This window comes from Emys orbicularis, chromosome 1, assembly GCF_028017835.1.
Source record: "Emys orbicularis isolate rEmyOrb1 chromosome 1, rEmyOrb1.hap1, whole genome shotgun sequence".
In the NCBI taxonomy this organism is placed as follows: Eukaryota; Metazoa; Chordata; order Testudines; family Emydidae; genus Emys; species Emys orbicularis.
The window spans coordinates 313,837,116-313,854,357 of NC_088683.1; the positions used below are offsets into that span (position 1 = coordinate 313,837,116).

Here is a 17,242-nt window from a genome sequence, read left to right on the forward strand (position 1 = left end):
CAACCTGCCTTTGTAACAAACTTATTTATAACTCTTATTATGTTATCCTATCCATGTGTTAGTCTCTCATTTCCATGTTACCGCTCCTCCCCCATCAGTACAGGTTTTGTTAGTTCACACCAGTCTTTTTTTTTTTTTTTCCCCTCCCCCTCCACCCCCCCAGCTTTCTGGTTACTTTCTTTTCTTCTCACAAATACGATTCTGCAGTTTCTTAAACATAACATTTAGCAGCATAAGCAGAACTGTTTATCAGGCCAGGCTCTTAAAATCCAAAGCAGGCTTCTGAGAGGCCTAAATATGCCTTTGCTCCCAGTCAAGGGTGCTGGAACAATTTGTATAATGGGGGTGCTGAGAGCCATTGAACCAAACTGTAAACCCTGGATATAATGGAATCCACTTCAAGCCAGGAGATACAGCAGCACCTATGCTCCCAGCACGCAAGTCCTATTTTCAAAAGTGACTTAAGCAGTTAGGGCACTTTTTTTTTTTTTTTTTGAAAACTCTGTACCAGTTCCCAGTCTGCTGCTAGCCACATGCTTCCTACATCCAATTTTTTGTTTTAATAAGTTTGCATATTGAAGGTCTCTTGTCTATTGGCATCCTGCACTTGAATGTCTCTCGTACAACTTTAGGCTAAAATTGTTCAAAAGCATGTGCCTAATTTTAGGCACCTAAGAGGATAAACTTGTCAAAAATAACTGAGCACCTAACAGCTTTCATTGAAATCAGTGAGCTGCTGGGTGCTTGGCACTCTGAAAATCAGACAGCTGCTTTTGAAAATGTTGGCTTCAATGTTTTGACATGTGCCTACTTCATGTGGCAGTTCTCCCTTTGTCAGGACATCCCTGTGCAGAAGTAACCCTCAGTAACACTATAGAATGACTGTGTAATTCTGGGGTTTTGAGGTATATTTAAACACAGGGGTCTGAAAAATACTGACCATCTTGCTGTAGTTCATGGTAAAGCTGCAGAGAGGAATTATTGGGGGACATTCTTCTCAAAGGAATCATTAGAGGAACTAGGAAAATACAAACCTGTAGAAACTGCTTTGCAAAAGCACATCTTATTTTAATTCAGAAGTGTTGAATCCTGTCTAAGATTGTACTCTAGTTTCTACTCTATATATGTATGTGGCCTCTGTTTAGAGTTAAAATTTTAATCTTGCATGTTGACTATCATGTATGTCTCAAAATACTGTGATATACCTGTAGTCTGGGTTTTTTTTTCTGTTTGTGTGTTTGTTCTTTCTAATACAGGCAGGACTGGAACAATGGTTTGTACTTGGCTCATTGACAGTGACCAGTTTGAGAGTGCAAAGGTATGAGGGAAAAATCAATATTAGCCATTTGAGGTTCACTTAAAAAAAACTTGTTAGGCCCCAGAAAGATGAGGCATCTTCTGAGTAGACCATGTGTATTGACTATGCCTCATTCTCCATGGAGAACGTAAGCCACTTTTAAAAGGCTTTGCCAAATGTGGTGGTGGTTCATAATTTGAAGGGATGGAAAATGGCAGCCAGGAAGAATGGGAAGAGACTGACTGGATTATGCTGAGATGATACCAGCCATGGAAGCATTTGATTAAGCTGTTAAAATGACTTTACAAAAAAAAACAACCCAAACCTCTCACTTCAAAACCATTATAACTAGGAATTTAAGCTGCTTATCTTACTCTAAAGCAAGGCCTCCTCAAAGTTTAGTATCAAATCTTAAAATGACCCATGTATCCCTATTACCATGCACCTGTGAGGAGGGTGGAAGCACACCTCCCTTTAGAACTTGCCATTCTTGAAGATGAACTATACCTCTAAGAGTGGCAATTCTCATAATTAAAAGCAGGTCATCTGCTGCTGTAATGCAGCATAGCTAGATTTGTGGCCCTACTGCATGGATAGCAAAAATGCTATATGTATGAATCACCTGCATCTGTATGAGGATCATCAAAATTGATGTACTGGGTTAAGCTTCTCTTCTACAAGGTAGTTTTACAGACTTCTCTCCAATATTAGCTTGAATGTCTGCAAATTGTGGGGTCTGGTGGCACCTTAAAGACTAGCAGATTTATTTGGGCATAAGCTTTCGTGGGTATAAGTGGTTTTTTTACCCACGAAAGCTTATGCCCAAATAAATCTGTTAGCCTTTAAGGTGCCACCGGACTCCTTGCTGTTTTTGTGGATACAGACTAACACAGCTCCCCCCTGATACTTGCAAATTGTGGGGTTTTTATTTTACTTTTTTCTTTCAAAAATTGTGCGCTGATTGATCTTGGTCCCTGGAACCACATCTGTGGTATTTTTTCTGGAGTGTGAGGTTTTTATTTGAGGGTGATGGAGACAGATTGGGAGTAAAAAGGAGTTTCTGACAAGGTCTGGGTTTTCTAAACTTCTGATGGATGCTTTAGTAAAACTGCTTAAATACTGTCATTTTCTGACTAGCAAATTCTTGTCCACCTTGAAGCATTCTCTGTCACAATAGGGATTGACTAGTCCTCGTGTTTCTAGTACCGACTCACTCTAGCTTCCAAAGAAGCTGCTCTCCAGCATTGGTTTGAACTCTTTCAGACTTCTTACCACTGTTCATATCTGATACTTTTTGGTTTTAGTCTTCCATTATAATTATATAATAGCATAAACTTCACTGTGAGCCAGCTGAAAAATTTGTCCTGTTGCTTCATTTGAAACTGACTCTCTCTTATATGTAGGAGAGCTTGGACTATTTTGGGGAGAGGAGAACTGATAAAAGTACAAGTTCCAAATTTCAAGGAGTTGAAACACCATCCCAGGTAAGAGCCTAAACAAAGTGAGATGATTGTGGAGGGTGAGTTAGACCAAAAAAGCACCTAAAAATCCACTGTGTAATTGTTTTAAATGTAATGGATGGAAGAACCAGAATTGAAGTATTTTCCACAGTTCAGTTGAGAACTTCCAAACTTCTGTGCCATATGTCTGGGTAATGTGCTTTTTAGGAATTTAATGACTTCCCTCTACTAGTTGGCCCTCCTCTTTGGGGAAACTTCCCTTCTGTAGCTCCAACAAATGTGCTTGGCGGGGCGGGGGGAAGAAAAGAGGCAGAGAGACTTAAATAAAAGTTCAATACCTAGCATTTAATGTTAACCATGTGTTGAACAAATGATGCTCAGAACTAGAGCTAGCTGGAAAACAAATAACTTTCTGCAAAATTCATGTTTTTGAATTTTATTTTTATTATTTTGCTGAACAGAACAAAACAAAACAAAAAAAAAGCTGTTTTGACTAAGTGTGAAGGGATTTCAAGGAAAAATACCATTTTGGAAGAATGGAAATGAAGTTTTTGCCTTCCAGCTTCCCACCTGGAAGGAAGGCCCTTGTCAACTTAATTTACTTTGAGTCAGGCAAAAAGTGAGTGAAATTGATAAGGGCCTCTAGAAGGGCAGACAGTAAGCTGTTTCAAACTCAGATTTCTGAGAAGAGGGCACTTTCCATCAGAAGACTGCTGACCAACTACTCAACATCCCTTTAACAAAGCTTCTGTCGGACAAGTGTTAATACTATTTTATGGATGGGAGTGAGGGGAAACTGGCACAGACTGCTACTTCCCCAAGGCCACGCAGAGCAAACCTATGGCAAAAATGGGATTAAAATTGTGTAAATTTCTGTCCATTAGCTCAGTTTGCCACTTATCACTTATCAGTCACTGAAAGCAACAGAGTCTATATGCACCAAATGTGTTGAGGACCATATTTAACATAGGCAGCTTTATTTTGCATTGCAGAGTAGGTATGTTGGGTATTATGAGATCCTGAAGAACAAGTATAACTTGAAACTCCCACCAGAGAGACAACTCAAAATAAAGAACATCAAAATCTACTCTATTAATGGTAAGCAGGAATACAAATTATGTGGACACTTTAGTCTTTTTCTGGTTTTGGAATGTTTTCCAGGTCACTTATTTCAACACTGTATTCATACAGCTATATATTGAGTGCACTATAGACACCTTACTGGGATCAGAATTACTAGAATAAGTAAAAAAAACTTCAGTGGTGAGATGCTTTGCTGTTCCATGGAAGCCAGGTAAAACATAATGAAATTCTATATAAATGTAAACTCAAGTTCTTTGTAACTCAGTTGCAGGCGAAATGAACACCTTCTGTGACTGTGCCCCTTTTAAATGAGTTCTTTCTGCCTGACTCTTTCAGTGATGGCTTATTCCCTCCAACTGGCATTAGAATGGGGAGGGGGACTGTGAGGTGCATGCATTCAGGGGCTAGAATTCTTCAGCAGATAAGTGACCGTGATATATCTGGCATGGATCAAATGCTTTCAAGTGTGCTTCTGAGTCTGATATCTGCACAGCCTTTGCAGAGAAGCCAAGGACTAAAGTTCAGGTGCCCACCCATGAGGCACCTTACTTTGCTGCTGCTCCATGTCTATTCTGTGGCTAGAGGAATTGCTCTCCAAGGTTGTTTATCAGGGACCCTTCAACAAATTCATATAGATACTCATCAAAGCATGATTCTCTTATGCCTACTTATACCTCTTTTCTACTGTCTTCCAGAAAGTTCCACATAAAAACTACTTTAACACAGAAGAAAGTGAATTTATTATCATAGCACAGTGCATGGGGTTGACGTATCCTGTTCCATTTAACTGCTTATTGTTCCAGCTCTATAATTTAAAGAAACCCTTGCATAATGTAACTTTGATTCCTTCTAGGAGTTGGAAAAGGCAATGGAAGTGATCTTAAAGTTCAGATAATTGTGAAAAAGAAAGTTGTATTCCATTGTGTTTGTGCCACTCAAGAAAACTGTAGGGTAAGAACTCTAATGGCTCTAATAAAGGTGTCTGACTAAAATGTCTTCACAATACTGAACTTGAGCACATTTTACTAAATCATTACATCTGTTGGTTTTTGTGGGAAATATTGGATGTAAGAAACGTCTCCCTTTCTGATAAGGGAATTTACCAATTCTAGGAATAGAACACTTCAGTCTTATTTCCTGCACATCTTCATGTGACTTGGAGCTCCCAAGTTTTTCACAGGACAAAAGGAATGTGGATTTCTCAGGAAACTAAAGGTCAAACTCTAGATCAGTTAGTAAAACTGAGTACCTTGGCAACAGGAGGGCAACAGTCAATCATTTTTCCTTATTTTCACTGTAGAACCTTTAACCATAAGTAACTGGGTATTGTCATCTGAGCCACTGTAACTTAGTAGTGGAACACTTAATTGGCACTGCTAGATTGTGTGCATTTTATTTTCAGTTTGAAAACCGTTTATTCCAAACAGTTCTGTTTTTCTTCAGTTATTTTTTGATGCTGAAAATGACTTTGCAGTAATTGGCTTGGAAGACTGTCCTGTTATAAGCGGTGATGTGAAAGTCCGATTTGAATCACGAACTGTAAGTATAGTGGAATAAAGACTGCATTCTTCTGGTACACTTCCAACTCTGAGATGTAGGATATGTATGCCTCTGTTGGTATTGTACATCATTGGCATCAATGTGAAAACCCACTGTGTGTAGGACAAGTCTAGCCTTGATTCAAAAGTATTTCCTCTTATGAAGGTAGACACTTCATAGCAAGTACTTGCAAATGTTTGAGTACAAGTGCGTGACTGCTTCTCTCTTCTCTCTCCATGACCTTGTGCTGTGACATATAACAAAGTAACCTCAGACTGTACTGTAGCTCCTAATTTTACTCTCAAGGCCAGGGGGCACATAGCCAAAGTTACAACAAGAGCAGGAATTGCTTATCTCATTTGTTGCTTGCTTCTTCAGTGTAATGAAGGTGACACACAAACCTGCATCCTCTTTTATTGACCCTACTGTAAAATTCCAGCTAAAGTCAATTATGTGAGACTGTTTTGATGTGGGCAAGCAGCAGCTCCTCATCAAGTTTTCAGGGTTGAGCGATTCTTAACTATACTAGTTCCTGCCTGTTCTGCCAAGGAACAATCTGTGCTGTACTAAACTTTTTTTTTAAAGGCAAATATATAAAAAATGTCCTAAACACAATTTTGCTTTTCCTAGGATCTTCCAAAAGGCTATGACGACTGCCCGTTCTTCTTCTGGTTCAACACCTCTTTTATAGAAAATAACAGGTAAGATGTATTACAACAGGACAACCAGAGTGGCAGGTCCATAATGCTACAATTTTCAATGAGTGAGCAAATCTTAATAGATTTAAAGAGAATCTTAAACATCTGGAAAAATGCAGCATCTACTTCAAAACCTTCGAGCAGAGGTCCCCAAACTAGGGGGTGTGGAGGAACATCCGGAGGGGGAAGGAGAACACATCAGGGCCTGGGCCAGCCTCCACAGAAGGCAAGGAAGGAGCACCCTCCAGTCCTGTTCCCAGCTCTGTGCCAGCCCCCAGTCTCAGCTGTGGCTCCGTTCCCAGCCTGGGGCCAAGGCTAGGGGCGAGGCTGGGAGTGGAGCTGCACCTGGTCGCAGGCCCAGCTGTTGGCCTTGGTCCTGCTCCCAGCCCCCTTACCCTTGGCTGTATGCCCTCCCCCCCCCCCCCACCCCAAGCTGTGGCCCTGCTCCCAGTCCCAGGGGGCAGGGACCTGCAGATGGGTAAGGGGGGGTGCGACCTTCAAAAGTTTGGGGACCGCTGCCTTAGAGTTTAACCCTTAGTAAGGTAGGTAGGTAATAACAGTGCAATAAGTTGGAAACTTGTAGTGTTTGGCCTTAAACCATGACTTGGGAACAAACTCTCAGCATTTTGTTTGCATAATGTAAGGTGCACTAGACAGATCTGAAGAGATCCTTACCCTAAATAGCATAGGCTAAGTCTCATGCAAATCCAGGAAACTGATCTTTGTAACATTCCACCTTACTAAGTATTGAAGCTGAACGTTTAGTTGCCTAAAATAAAATTCAAAACAAATTTTAACTCATTTTGTTGCTGCTTGCCTTAATCATCTCACGTGATAGAGTGGGGACCTTGTCTTCATACTTGTATAGCATCAGTATATTGGAGCCTTAGCATGCTCTTGGCAAATGATCCTAACTTAGGCAAGGTCTCTAGTGAGCACTATCAGAGGCTTAAGGACAACTTACAATTTGCCACCATGTTTGCAGACTTGGGAGTGAAGGCTTTGGAGAAGACTGTCTTGGCACCATTCCCTGCATGTGGAAGCTGATGACCATCAGCACTTGCATCTGGGCCACATATACACTCATGATTCTTAAACATGACCGATGCTCAGAACAATAGCTGCACTAGGCAATATCCTCAATAGGCAATACATTACTGTTAACAGATTTTAAAGTATTTAATAATGGTGCTCCCTTTTTTCCTCTTCCTTTTGCGAAGAGTGAAGTGAACTGAAATGTGTAATGGTAAGAAAAAAAGACAACCTAAATGTTTCATGGACAATGGCCCTATATCTGTGCTTTGTATTGTCTCTACATTAAAGATGCCATAAAACCCACTGAGGAGTTGGTATGCTCCTCCAGTTGTCTTGAGCTACCTGAAGTACTTGAGATTTAGACACCTACCAGAACACCTTTCTCTTGGCTGGGGAAGGCATGCTCTTCCTTCCTTCCTTCTGGTACACTGGTGTGAAATGCCTGTGTGTGCTTAAATTTTAGTGCTGTCACCAATCCGGGATTTCTGGCAGTAGAGATTGCACTTGCAGTGTAATGTTGACTGTCCAGCTAAACAAATGCTTGTTTGGCACTCTTCAGTAAAGTGTTTAGTGAAACACAACAGTGGGAAGGAAGCCTCTGATGTGTCCTTGAGGGATTGTCAGCCATGAAAAGAGTTGATATCATAAGACTATATGATCCAGGATAAAAGGATTTTTAAATTCCTTTCATGGCTCGATTAAATCAAAAGCTAAAAATTATCGTGGCTGCAGAAACAGAGCTGAAGACTTAGTTTGGATTTAACACTGCATGGGTGAGGCAAGAGAAACACTCATGCTCTTTCAAATGAGGTTCAAATCCTCAAATCTCCTAAAGTCACTGTCCCATAGAGCTCTTCCAAATTTGAGATAAAGCATGTATCTGCAGCTGATGTTGGGAGTTTTCTTGTGACACTGGAGGAGTTACAATAAAATTTATCAATTTTTTTTTAGTGATCACCAAAAAGCAAAATACTTGGGCAAAATAATTTTTTGTCTCTGAACTTAAAATTGGTACCACTTTATCCCCAAATGTGGCTGGTGCTTGTGTCGTGAAGCACCAGCCATAAAGCAGTCACCTTTTCTAATAGAATTGTTTATATAGTTCACTTTATGGCTGAGCTTGGTTTTCTAGCTCACCTGTCTTAACCATGGAATGTATGTTTGTAATGCATTTGGTTAGCCAAAAATATCCAAAACATGAAACACGTTCTTAGCTCTCATGTTTCACTTGCTTTTCAAGCCTGCTTTCATACCATACATAAGAGGGCAGCATGTTTGAACTGTAGAATAACTAAACAGATGACAATTCTATTTTCCAGGCTTTACCTTCCTAGAAATGAGTTGGATAACCCTCATAAATCCAAAATGTGGAAAATCTACAGGGAGACGTTTGCTGTGGAGTTGAACTTTGTAGAACCATAATGAGAAGTTGTCAGCTTTTGTTTAGAAAGAGTTGGTTTCCCTCAAAGAATCATGTTTGGTCTTCACCAACATGGTGGCATCTTCGGAGAGTCTCCTTCATGTAATTCTTGGTGTATTTGTATGGAGATACAGTATCTCAAAATTAAATGTTGAAACAAGGAAAAATACCTCTTGTATGCACTGTCATGTAAAGTTTCTTAGCGTGGCATTCTCTGAAGAATTTAATGTGTTAAACACACTTGTACTATGCATAATACCAAAGAACTGAATTTCTTGATCTGAACACATTTCACATCCTCTTAATCTTTTTTTTACAGTATCCACATTTGAGTTAAAAACAAAATCCAGAGTTCAAACTATACACTACCCTATGCATGCATACTGCTTTACAAACATCCAGTCTCTCTCTCTCTCTCTCAGATATAAAATCTCAGTGTTATCCTTATAACTGAGGAACCCTGCAAAAACATGAGAATGTTGTCCCCTACAAATGGCTGGAAAACAGCCTTTGTAATAAAGGAAAACCCAAAGCTGTTGAACTGATCTCTGCAGGTTTTTAACTAGAACACATGACAAAATGAACAAGGGCCCTCACAACTTAAGGGGGAGAGGGGGACACTGGATTTCAAATACATTCTTTCCCACCAAATAATGAGCTAGCAACTACTGCAATATATGCTGATAGAAAAACTAAATCTGAATTGTCTCAAGCCAAGTCAATCCCCAGAGCAAGGTGGCTTCTCTATCTGGCACAGGCCCCAAGAAGCTGGTAGGGCAAAGACAGGTTAGATATGACAAGGAATAAGTCAACTCTGGCTGTGCTGGTTAAATGTAACTATTGACACCAAGCTCTTTCAAACACCTCTCACTTCCCCTCTGACAGGGAGAGATGTCCAAACTCTCTTGGACAGTAACTTACCTGTTTCTGATGGTGTTGGGTTTTGGGGTTTGAAGGGTTCAAAAAGTTTCCATCCTTTTCAGGTTTGAGACACTCCCTGCTTTCATTTTTAGCTAATTCTTTAACTAAACACACATTCTCATTCCCCTGCTCAAGAGCTTCTTGTGTGCCTCTACAAAGCTTGCTGCATCAGTCCTCATTTCATTTGGGTGTCAGCTTTATGTTCTCTGAGCTAATAAGCCTTCAGGCTGAAGACTGGTTTTCATGTGATGCTTATTGTATCTAACTCAGTCAGTTGTGCCATAGCAATATGGGCCTTGTAGGTGAAGCATTTTTTTAACCATGTGCCATTGGAGCTGAAATCTGAGGAAAGCTTTTGATAGCATTCAAAGTGCCTATGGATACTAATCCTGTGATGCAAATATCCCTTTTGATGGGAAAACTGAAGCAGAGGCTGAGTGAGCTATCCAAGGCTACCAATGTCCAGATTAGAACCTAACAGGGTCTGCCTTAGGGGTGGGCCACCCAGGCAACTGCCCAGGGCACCATTTGGCAGCACAGAGGTGTGTGCTGCTGGTGTAGAGTCAAACAGCTCCTGGCTGGCAGGGGAGCACCCAGATTTTTCCCTGTTTCCTCCCACTGGAGGAACATTGGGGGGGGGGGGGAAGAGAAGCAGTGATGTACAGATACTGCCCACCACCCCAACGTTCTTCTGTGCCCCCCGGGGTGTGTGTGTGTATGTACAAGGAGCAACAATACATGCTCTGTGTAGCCAGGTCACTTTCCCTACCTGTGCTGTGCTGTGAAGCAAGCATCAGGAGTGACTTCCCTGCCCTTACTCAAACCAGGTGGTGAAAGTGACCTGGCTGCAGAGAGCCCTGATGTTGCTGCTTCTTCTCACCTCCCTGCCCCCGGGGAATAGGGAGGAGCAGTTTGGGGGGAAGGAGTGAGCAGCAGTGCCAGCCACTCTGCATCCAGGTCAGTTTCCCCATGGGGGTGGAGGAGGGCAGTAGAGGGGCTAGGGGTGCAGGAGGGGGTGAAGGGGTTAGGGACAAAGGGGGTACAGTGCTGGAGTTAGGGGTGAAGGGGGAAACCTGGGGTGCCCAAAGGAGCCAGGGGCAATGGAGGGGGGGCTGTGCCCACAGGGGCACCAAAATGCAAGTTCATCTAGGGCACCTTTCCCTGAGGCCAGCCGTGGAACCTAATTTTGTGCTTGCTTGTGGTGTGCTTTCCACCAGTGATGCTTAGAAGTAAAATATAGGGGCTGTTGGAGTTGAAGGACATAATCCTATAAAGAAATGACCACTAAGCTATTGTGAGAGAAACAGCTGTCTGGGGACAACCTCAACTAACAGCCCTTTGTGGAATTTTTCTGAAGTGGAAGTAAGGCTATGGAGACCTCAGATTTCCTTGACATCAGTTAATTTGGCTTTTAAATTTCTGTATATGGTACAGAAATGGTAGTGCTGATCTTTTTGCATGGCAGCAGTCTTTGATACTGTGACTCAGGCAGTAGGGCTCCGTACAGCTGCAGAGCTTTTGGAAGGACAGGTGTGAAATCCAGCTAGGTAGACTCAGCAAGGGGCACTTCTCTCAACCTAGTCACTGAAGTGCCCAGGGGAAGATGAGATTAAACTATTTGGTAAGTATTGAAAGACAGGGTTTATGGAAGGCCTACAGCAGCTGCATGCCTACAAATTCAAGGCAGGGGCCTTCATTAGTGCAAGAACACAGGACATTACAGCAATCTAGGGGATAAATCTGCTTTCATAACAAACTCTAGAACTAATGTGTTTAGATTTTTAGTAGTCTGACACTTACTAGCCAGGGAAATGGATTCTTCTCTATTCTGATTTTGTGATCACAGGTTATGCTAAACTGTTCTAGGTGTAGTGCCAGCCGGAATGATTGATCTTGGCTACATGTAGGAGTAAAAGGAATCATTGGTGTTCTCCAATACTTTCCTGTACCCTTGAGCAATAACTCACCACACTGCAATTAACTTCAAAAAACTTTATTCACATTTATAACTCTCAAAAGTCACATTCAGCCACTAGTTGGACCTTGTGGGCAATGAGGTAGCTATAGCTTCTACATGTTAAATTATTACAGGTTTTTTTTGAGAAAGGGAAAAACACTTTCAGAAGTTCTCTGCAGACACCCAACAACTATAAAACCTCTTAGGCCTTAGTATGTCATGAAGTCAAAGCCATAATATAGAAAATGTAGTACTAGGTGGTTGTTGGTAGTTAGATCTGTACTAAGGATGAAGGTCTGTTAACTCCACTGTTTGTCTTGCAGGGCAGCTCTACTTTGAACAGTGACTAGACTAAAGTAGTTTAACACTTGCTGTCATAACTGCTAATGTTAGTGGTGGTGTTCAGACTCCTGTAACACTACAGAACCCATATAGTGATTGGAAAGTGAGTTGAGCTCTATTAATTTGAGGAAGGGCATAGCCCTCTTGCCTGTACAAATACACTGAAGTCTCACAGACGGCCAAGTGGAAAAGCTAGCCTGCAAAATCTCCTCAGTGGTGCAGGAGCCAAACCTACCTGACTTCCAATCTCAGCTGACTTTACCATGCTGGCAGTTGTAATAAGCCATCTTTACTTGCAAAGTGAACAAACTTGACCTAGCAGTCAGATGCACACAGTGCTCAGTGATGCCATTTCTAGTTACTTCTCAAAGTTGAGGATTATTTGAGCTTTCTCAAATCAGGCTGCAGTGATGGGTGCTACACAAAGCTTAGTAGTATAATGGCTATTTAAATGACTTTACAATTTGCTACATGCAAGGCTCTGGCTTGTCTAGAATCCAGGTAAGCCACACTTAGGATAGGTAACTACTGTTTTGGTCAAAAGAGTAGATCATATTTTTTTCAATTTGAAAAGCAGCTTTTAATACTTACTGAAGATGGAAGTAGCAAGTAAAATTGTCAAAGAAGACCACCACCTGGAAGACACACTTAAAGTGCCCCCCTGCCATGCCTGAAACCCAAACTGTGCATACAATCATCAATGTTAGAGGTACTTTAAAAAGGAATGTGTGTAGTAGGGGAGAAAGGAGGGAAGGGTAGCAGGCTGTCAGTATTACAAGCCAAGAGTAGTCTTTCACTTTACTAAGGCTTCAGAATCTGGTTTCACTCACAGCTTAAAGTACCTTGTAGAATGTCCAACTGATTCTGAATCTTTCCTACCCAGAAGAGAGAAACTGTTTTTGTAACAGGTTCTTCTCCTGAAAACACTAATATTAAATAGAACTAAAACACCTGTTGGCCACTTTGAAAGTAAAACTGCCTTATATAACTGAAATTTAACCTAGCTGCAGTATATTCTACTAATCTCTGCTTTTAATATTTTAAAATCTACTTTAAGTGGTGTTCATCTATGGATGTTAACTCAAACTGTGCCTATTTTGACAAACCTGTAATTCACTTTTAAAATGAAATCAACTTTGTCCCTAGTGCCAGTGGCACAAGGACTACTTGTAATAGGGGGACAACTACCTTCCACATATGACTTTCCTTACCAGCCAGTGTACATTCTCTCATATCATGTTCACCCAAATTAAACTAAGCATGAGCACTGCACAGATGTTTAAGGGTTTTTTTTTGCCTTATTAGTTTAACTGAATTGTAGAAGAGCTGGGAAACTTCACAAGTCTTTGCCTCTACTTAAATTTATCCTAGAAAACATTTTTCTCAATTATTCACTAGAAACCCACAGCACAGGTAGACTAAGGATTTGTCACTAAGTTTTTAATTTGAGCTGTATGGATTAGACACATGGTTCTGAATATATTTGTTTCACTGACTGCATAAGTAACTTAACCAGGTCTCCACTATGAGCATTTGTAAAATTAATCTAATTTTATTTCCATGAATAGTTGGCAACACTACTGCTAGAATATTCAGGAAGATGAAGACCAAAGGAATTATGTATGACTAAATACAGGTACAGAGTTGAAACAGCTCCAGTACTCATACTGTTAAATGTAAGTGGTAGTGCATGATTTTGTATTAGGCTAACTGAAAACATGCTTTGAAATAGCTTAGTGTCCACTTCAGTAACTTGACTGTAGTAAAGTTTTTGAAAATCCTGCTTCTGCTACACTCAGGGCTTGATTTACATCAAGTATTGCAAATACAGCTGACTTTTTAAAAAAAAAGCAATACAAGACAATTACTGACACTGAATTAAATCGTATTTTCACTCTTCCAACTGCTAGACAATTAACCTAGACTCTACCAACCCAGCTTTCGGCACTTGCCCTGCAGTACTATTACTATTTTTTCAAATTAAAATGTAAAAGATTTGACAAATATCTTGTAACCTGTATACCATTTTTATGGTTTGACATTATTCCTATATGTACTATGCAAGAGATTAACTGACTCCAAGTACCACTGAACTATCTTTTGTTACATCAGAGCATAACAGTATTTAAAAAAAAGCTTCAGTTTACTTCCCATGGTGCTCTTTCCTGTGAGGGTGCAAAGGGAAGACTTGCCTGAACTATGACTAGGACCAGATGAGAGGAAGGAATGCCTTGCACTGGTAAACACTCATCCCCCACTAAGAAGCAGCACTATCACCAAGATCAACAGGGGTGGGCAACCTTTTTGGCCCAAGGGCCACATCAGGGAATAGAAATTGTATGGCGGACCATAAATGCTCACAAAATTGGGGTTGGTGTGTGGGAGGGGGTGCAGGCTCTGGAATAGGGCTTGGAATGAAGAGTTTGGGTGTAGGAGGATGCTGTGGGCTGGGACTGGGGTTCAGAGGGCAGGAGGGGGATCGGGGTGGGGCTGGGGATGAGAGGTTTGGGGTGCAGGAGTGTGCTCTGGGCTGGGATTGAGGGGTTTGGAGAGGAGGGGGGGATTAGGGCTGGGGCAGGGGGTTGGGGTGTGGGGAGACACTCAGGGGAGGCAGGCTCTGAGCAGCGCTTACCTCAAGCGGCTCCTGGAAGCAGTGGCATGTCCCTTCTCCAGCTCCTATGCAGAGGCACGGCCAGGCAGCTCTGCACACTGCCCCATCCACAGGCACTGCCCCTGCAGCTCCCATTGGAGTGTGTAGGAGCCGGAGTGGGGGCCGAGCCACGTGGTGCAGCCCCCTTGATGGAGCAGGGCCGAGCCAGGTGGTACGGCTCACGGGCCAGCTTAAATTGGCTTGTGGGCTGGATTTGGCCAGCGGGCTGTAGTTTGCCCACCCCTGGGCTATAGCTACCCTCACTCTAGCCAAAATGTGAGTGTCCATGAGCATTTTAAAAAGGCTCCAATGACAAGGTGGCTAAAGCATTCCCCTTTGGTAAACACAAAAGCTGACTGGCAGCTATTTTAAGGCCATAGCCTCAAAGAATCTGACTTCCAGAATGGAAGCAAATATTTAAGGGTATCTGCTTCCTTCCCTAACCCACTGCATCTGGCCCCAAATCTTGTTCCTTTTGGATTATGATGGCTGAAGTATTACTATTCCTCCAACCATCGTGATCAAAGTATGGAGCAGGCCAATGGGAGCTTCAGGGGTGGTACCCACAGGCAAAGGCAGTGCATGGCAGAGCCACCTGCCCTGCCCCACCCCACCCCCAGGAACCACTGCCAGACATGCTGGCTACTTTTGGGAGCGGTGCAGGGCCAGGGAAGGCAGGGAACCTGCCTTAGCCCTGCTGCACACCGCTACCACCCCAGAGCCACTCGAGGTAAAAAGCGCTGGGCTGGAACCTGAACCCCCCCCCACCCCAACTCCCTGCCTTGAGCCCCCTGCCACACCCCTCCTTCACCCCAACCCCCTGCTCTGAGCCCCCTCCTGCACTCCACACCCCCTGCCACACCCTACACACCAACCCCTTGCCTTGAGCCCCTCCCACATCCTGCACTCCGTCCCCCACCCCAACCCCACATTCATGGCCCTGTATACAATTTCCCCACCCAGATGTGGCCCTCAGGCCAAGAAGTTTGTGCACCCCTGGCCCAAACTGTATCCCCACACAGTTTTGGTCTTCTTCCTACTAGTTTCTACGGCCTGAAGCTCAAGGGTTTGTTTTGTTTTTTTTCAAATCCATCTACCAATTAAAACTTATGCTGGCCTTCTACTCTTTTCTGGCTTTCTGCCCTTTCAACACAGGGATGTGACCACTGAAGGTAGCCGTTAACCTAGATTATTTTATAAGATGACCATGAAAGAGGCCAATGGGTAGTGATTGCACTGATTGTTCTTGGTCATTGCACAATACATGAACTTTCTTCTTACTTGGTTCAGGCAATATGAGTAGTAGCAACAATGGGTATTGAGGTGACAAGGTGCAACTTAGGCCCCACGGACATATGAAGGAGATCAAGGGGTAGTTGGTATTACTGTAGGCATTTGGGTTCTCTGGACATTCCCTTGTCTAAGATGAGTAGTAATAAGACACCACCCTGCTGGCAACCTATTGGGCCTACATACTGTGATGTGTATATTAAACCAGTGGCTCTCAACCTTTCCAGACTACTGTGCCCCTTTCAGGAGTCTGATTTGTCTTGTGTACCCCCACATTTCACCTCTCTTAAAAACTACTTGCTTACAAAATCAGACATAAAAATACAAAAATGTCTGTCACTTTATTACTGAAAAATTGCTGACTTTCTCCTTTACCATATAATATAAACAATCAATTGGAATATAAATATTGTACTTCCAGTTCAGTGTATAGTATATAGAGCAGTATAAACAAGTCACTGTATGAAATTTTAGTTGGTACTGACTTCACTAGTGCTTTCTATGTAGCCTGTTGTAAAACTAGGCAAATATCTAAATGAGCTGATTACCCCTGGGGGTACACAGAGGTCTTCCAGGGGGTACATGTATGTACCCCTGTTTGAGAACCACTGTATGAGACATCTACAAGTAGACCCTTTCCTAAAAGCGTCGAAGATGGTAGCTAGTACCGGACATACCCAGCTTGCAAACCTATAGGAGGCGGCTACCTAGAGACAGCAGTTAAAACTGAAAGGGACGGAGGGTGGCAGGGGAAGAAGGCAGAGGGGGGAAAGAGAAATGAGGTATTAGGCTTGCAAGACCCAATCTGCTCCAGTGACTTTAATGTTTTCACATTATTGGTGAAACTATTGATGGCAGAGTTTATGAATTTGTACAATTTTAACACTATTAAAACAGTGTAAGTATTAGCCATGCATTGCTTAAACTAAATACTTCAGGAAACTAAACCTCCCCCTTCTACCTTTCCTTGTGTATTAGACTACTGTTTCTTGAAGTACTTGAACACTCTCTTACAAAGAGGTGAAACAACTATAACATGCAAGCAGCTTGCTGTTTCCATTGAATACTCTCTCTAAGGGCTCACCTACACATGAAAGTGAATCCAGAATAACATACGGTGTGAATTTAGAGCAGATTAACTATTCCTAATAGGCTGTCTAAAGTGAATTAAAATAATTTGGAATGAGATTTATTCCAGAATAAGAGCATCCACAGACAAAACTATTCAAGTCACGCCCTGTTTAGACAAGCCCTAAAATTGATAATGAAAAGAGTAGCACTACTTTACTAATGCACCAGTGCCGTGTGGCCTTGAGTCAGTTGTGTTTGCTAACAGTGAAAAAGGGAAATTCAGACTTCTTGTACCATGGCTGTTCCAGAACTAGATTTTTTAAAATTTGAGATTAACTCTCTTAACTGAAAGATCACTACCCTTTACACTGAGTACCACTTCCATCAGGGCAACATAATTAAATCTCTTGAGCAGCACAATAGGTGGAAAGAACATTAATGTCTCCATCCTCCCTTAAAAAAAAAAAAAAAACCCTGTA

The 17,242-nt window shown here is 42.1% G+C and overlaps 1 protein-coding gene across 1 annotated transcript in view; it reads left to right on the forward strand.

Annotated features, from left to right (window-relative positions):
* Positions 1 to 8,534, forward strand: part of LOC135873037 (phosphatidylinositol 3,4,5-trisphosphate 3-phosphatase TPTE2-like) — a 35,428-nt gene extending 26,894 nt beyond the window's left edge. The window contains exons 12-18 of the mRNA XM_065397510.1: positions 1,257 to 1,318; positions 2,701 to 2,781; positions 3,750 to 3,855; positions 4,694 to 4,791; positions 5,284 to 5,379; positions 6,010 to 6,080; positions 8,432 to 8,534. Of these exons, the coding sequence (XP_065253582.1) occupies positions 1,257 to 1,318; positions 2,701 to 2,781; positions 3,750 to 3,855; positions 4,694 to 4,791; positions 5,284 to 5,379; positions 6,010 to 6,080; positions 8,432 to 8,534 (617 nt within the window). The remainder of the gene's footprint in view (positions 1 to 1,256; positions 1,319 to 2,700; positions 2,782 to 3,749; positions 3,856 to 4,693; positions 4,792 to 5,283; positions 5,380 to 6,009; positions 6,081 to 8,431) is intronic.
* The last annotated feature ends 8,708 nt before the right edge of the window (positions 8,535 to 17,242 follow it).